The sequence below is a fragment of the Austrofundulus limnaeus genome, unplaced genomic scaffold (genome assembly GCF_001266775.1).
Source record: "Austrofundulus limnaeus strain Quisiro unplaced genomic scaffold, Austrofundulus_limnaeus-1.0 Scaffold397, whole genome shotgun sequence".
Lineage (NCBI taxonomy): Eukaryota > Metazoa > Chordata > Actinopteri > Cyprinodontiformes > Rivulidae > Austrofundulus > Austrofundulus limnaeus.
Genome location: NW_013952799.1, coordinates 314330 through 318963, shown reverse-complemented (window position 1 = coordinate 318963; position 4634 = coordinate 314330). Strand labels below are relative to the sequence as shown.

Sequence of the window (4634 nt, the reverse complement as noted above, 5' to 3'; positions counted from 1 at the left end):
TATATTGCCTGTTAACATATCTGGGCTTGGTTAACACCCTCTTCTAAAGCAGATTTGAATATGTAATTTTAGATTTGGGTCCAACTTGTTTCYATGCCGTTGGTCAAACATGTTTTAGGATAATTTCCATGTGGTTTTTCAGGTCTTGAGAATATCCACAGCTTGACATCAACGACCAGGATGAATCTACGGGTCGACCTACGGGATGGGGGTGAGCGGGTGTTCGCCCAGTACTCAACCTTTATGGTGGTCAAGAGACAGTACAGACTAACTGTGGACGGATACAGCGGCACTGCAGGTTAGACGGAAATGAATGCTTCTTGACTACAAAGCTTAAAAATAATATCTAAAACACCCCCTTTTGTTCCTCGTTCATTTATTTCCCTTTATTATGCTCCAGGTGACTCTCTCAGTTACCACAACAACCACGTCTTCTCCACCAAAGACCGAGACCCAGCGCCAGGGATCACCCGCTGCGCCATTTCTTATCAAGGAGGTTGGTGGTACAACAACTGCCATGAGGCAAACCTGAACGGTCTCTATGGGAACAACTTCCAACACCAGGTAACCTCATCAGACTGAGATAAATTTAAGAGTGTCATTTATAAAAAATGAACTGTCTGGATTAAACATGAATGTTTGGGTTYGTCAGGGTTTGATCTGGAAGTCCTGGAAAGGAGAAGATCACTCCATCCAATTCACTGAGATGAAGATGAGACCTGCAAACTTCAGGCCTCCTTCTAGAGGATGAAAATATATATTTAAATGTTTGATCGAACGATGAGCTGTTCAGAAGGAAAAGCAGAGAGCCTCGCTCTCATTTAGAGATGAAGACATATTTTTTCATTTGTATATAGTCAGTTCTCAGCACTGTACAGATATTTTTGTTTGTTTTTCAGCAACATTAAATGTATAGTTTTAAAGCAGGTGCTTGTCTGTTTGGTCAGATAATTAAACTGTACTTTATTAAAATGATAGATACGTGTTTTCGTTCCGACAAGGTTCTGTTAGCAGCATTCAAAGCTAATTTTATTTGTATTGTAAATAAGTGGATTGTTGTTTTAAGGATGGTGAAACTAAACTGCAGCTCAAAGGGAACTTTTTGTGCATACATGGTTTTAATGTTTGTTTTGAATATACAGAARATGGCGACAAACTTGAAAATATATAAATGTACTTTTCAAACATGTATGAAAAAAGTAATCTTTTGTATTTCTGATTAAATTTACTAAAATCAAAAAATAAACAAAGAAATCACCTGGCTGGGATTGTCTGATTCAGTTCTGTTTTAAAGCTCAACATCGCCCCCTGCTGGTCAGTCTGTAAAACTTCAGCTCCTTTATGGTTTCTCAGGTGAGTGACGCACCTGTTGTGGTTCAGCTGACAACGGCTTTGTTGTCTTTTTGTGAAAATATATATATATCAGTTTTTATTATTTTGCCTTAATAAATAAATACAAATAAAATRTAATCTGAAAGCTAAATAGCTGCTTTTGTTTGACTTATTGGACACATGTTAACCAATTTTTTTTCCTGATGAAGACCAAAAATTGCTGACAATTATTTATTAATCTTTTAATATTATCTGTTTATTTTATAATCAGTAAATTACATTTAATCTGTAAATAAAAAAATCTTTATATCACTAATTACAGTTAATGTTGAGACCTGGCTTTTCTTTTATGCATATAATTTACAGAGAGCAGAAAATTATTTTTTATAAGACAAATTTTTATTTTAGGTACTGACTAACATGGTTTTTCTTCAACATCAAGAAAGAAAAGACCTTCAGTACATCTGAGTCATTGTTCCGTCGTAGGTAAATGTCCCTTTGCACTGATCGTCTCTTTAGACAGTGAAGCAACAAACCAAAATTTATTCAGCATTAAATTCCTCAAATTCTAGTTAAACATGTGAGCAATGCTGCAAATTATAAAAGGCGAATAATTTGGAGGTCATTAAGATTTGTCGGTGTTGACTCATGTTTCAGTGTCAGAGGAAATACAGTTCTGAGCTGTTWGAAAATAAATAAATGGTTCGACTTTTAGTGTTTGTCAGAGGGCTGCAGTAGTTCTGGTCGATGTCAGGATCCTGTAATCCTGCTGCAGGAGCAAATACAAAGATATAATCACATGAATGAATAAAAGTCTTACATGCGTTCACTGGAATGTAGTGCCTCTCAGGTAGCGGTTCGTGTTGACAAACTCAATAACAACAAGTCTGTATTTTGTTGTCCCATACATGTCAACCTCTTCAGATGTTTACATGTATAAAAAAACCCTCAAAAATCTGTAAATTTTGCAAAATATTCGTACAACTCGCACCAGGGGGGCATGAAAGCGCCCGCTGTAAGACTTGAAAAATGCGTGAGATTGCGCTATACATCCGTATACCTGCAAAATGACCAAAAATMCTTCAATTCGTACAAGTTGACATGTGTGTTGTTATTTATTTGCTTTCTAAGTTTACCATAGTACCTTACACTGTCAACCTTGTTTTTAGGCATTTAAATTGGGGTGGGTGGGACATAGTTCGGGGGCTTCAACTCGCCCAGGGCACCAAAATGGCTAGAGCCAGCACTGGTCGTATGTCAAAAATAAATACGAGATCAAGAAGAGTTTTAAATACAATGATTGATTGATATGAGGAAACGTTTGTGCAGATTTTGTTTTTTACATAACTTTATTGATCTCATTATTTTGCATTGAGTATCTTTAAGTTTTTACCTGAGCGTGGACAGAAACACAGCTGGGTCAAGAGTTAAGGCGTTCAAATAATTACTGGAATATAATATGTAGTATTTGGTGACAGTAAGAGATGTTTTGTTATAAACTGAGACCACTCGACCTTGTGAGTCGTGTTTACCCTGGAAGGAAAAGCCACAAGAAGTTTGGTCCGAATGAAGACTCAGGTGCAGTTCCCAGATGTCCTTTTAAACACCTTTTGTTTCTTTTAATTGGTCCCCAGCGTCACGCCTCCCCCCGCCCTCCCTCTCCCACCTGCTCACCAGGCAGCCAATCGCGTCGTTTCTCACCTGCTCGCCGAGCCAGCTGGCCTTCTTGTTTACAGGTGGAGGTCACCTGGGACCCCCGGCAGATCAGATGCTGGGAAAGTGGTTGGACAAAGATGAGGCGAAGGGAGGGGGTGGGGGGGGGGCAGATCTCAGGGAAACTGATCCAAAACCACAAGACAGGAGGCTGCAGAGACACCTGGAGGGCTGAGAGCCCACAGGTGATTTACAGTCAAGAGGAGAAAGCTGGGAGTGTTTTTAGTTAAAGCAGAGATGCATCAGATGCTCTGAACTTTATRAATCTGGATCTTCTTAAAGGGTGGTCTTTGTGTGGTTCATACCCCCCCAGTGGAAACCTTACAGGAAACTTCAAAGTAAGTTCTGACACGCTCTTATTCTCACCCCTACTRTGAATTTCCTGTTATTTGAAGACAAAACAGATGAATACAGTAAATTTTATCTCTGAATTTGAGCATGTTTTAAACAATTTAAGCCCTATCATGTAAATAAATGCAAAATAGAAATTGTCATTTGACTTTTTATTTAAAATATACATTTAAAACATTTTTCTTTTCTCCAAAATAAACTCATAAAACATAACGTGTAATTTTGGAAGGTGCACCAGTAATATACAAAACAAGTATGATTTTAAATGACATAGTGAGTCGTGCAGCCTATTTAAAAGCAACAAAAAATGATGTTTAAATCACAAATCTAAATTTTATTGTCTTTTAATTTGAAAATTTTCAATGTTGTCATTTGTTGAAATAAAATGATGAAGGCAAAATTATTTGTTTTTCAAATAGAGCATCTGATTGTGTTAAAGTAAAGTGTTTATTTGGAAACATCAAGTAATAAAGTAATATATTTAATAAGATAAAAAATATTAAAGATTTCTGCAATGTTAACGACTTTCACAACCAAAGACTTTGGTTCTTGAGTCTTTTCTGCCATGTATTCATCTGTTAAAATGTGTGTGGTTTGTATTTTCCAAAGAGAGTTGAGATTATAGAGAAGACAGTTAATTATCTCCTACTTTCTCAGAACTCTCCATCATGATGTCTCCGGACGACCGGGTCCTTGAGGACCTGTTGTATGGAAGTGACCTCGGTGACAAGACGGAGGACATGGAGCTGGGCGGTGTCCCTGCACAGGTGGAGGCTGAGGCTGCTGCTGCTGAAAATGTGAATATAAAGGCTTACCTAATGCTTTTTAAATAATAATAATAATGAAGCAGGCTGTGAATTTCAAGAGAAATCAAGATGAAAGTGTCAATAATCGCGTTCCTATTGTGATAATCTCTCAACTTTCAAGAGATAAAGTGGGTACATGAATGGATGGATGGATGGATGGATGGATGGATGGATGGATGGATGGATGGATGGATGGATGGATGGATGGATGGATGGATAAATACTGTAAATGGATGGATGGATGGATGGATGGATGGATGGTTGAATGGATGGATGGACGGACGGACGGACGGATGGATGGACGGATGGATGGATGGATGGTTGGATGGATGGATGGATGGATGGATGGACGGATGGATGGATGGATGGACAAATGGATGGATGGCTGAATAGATGGATGGATGGATGGATGGATGGATGGATGGATGGATG

General features: G+C 38.2%; 2 protein-coding genes across 3 annotated transcripts in view; both read left to right on the top strand.

Moving 5' to 3' along the window:
- The window catches only part of LOC106528705 (tenascin-X), a gene marked incomplete in the record, with an annotated part of 32547 nt that extends 31313 nt beyond the window's left edge, over positions 1 to 1234 (top strand). Inside the window, 3 exon segments of the mRNA XM_014023945.1 lie at positions 143 to 298; positions 401 to 564; positions 653 to 1234. Coding sequence (XP_013879399.1) covers positions 143 to 298; positions 401 to 564; positions 653 to 751 — 419 coding nt within the window.
- A 1996-nt stretch (positions 1235 to 3230) lies between these two features.
- Positions 3231 to 4634, top strand: part of LOC106528696 (LIM/homeobox protein Lhx9) — a 6408-nt gene continuing 5004 nt past the window's right edge. For both annotated transcript variants that reach the window (XM_014023931.1, XM_014023930.1), the window contains exons 1-2: positions 3231 to 3383; positions 4054 to 4193. In XM_014023931.1, coding sequence (XP_013879385.1) covers positions 4065 to 4193 — 129 coding nt within the window. In that variant the 5' untranslated portion in view covers positions 3231 to 3383; positions 4054 to 4064. The remainder of the gene's footprint in view (positions 3384 to 4053; positions 4194 to 4634) is intronic.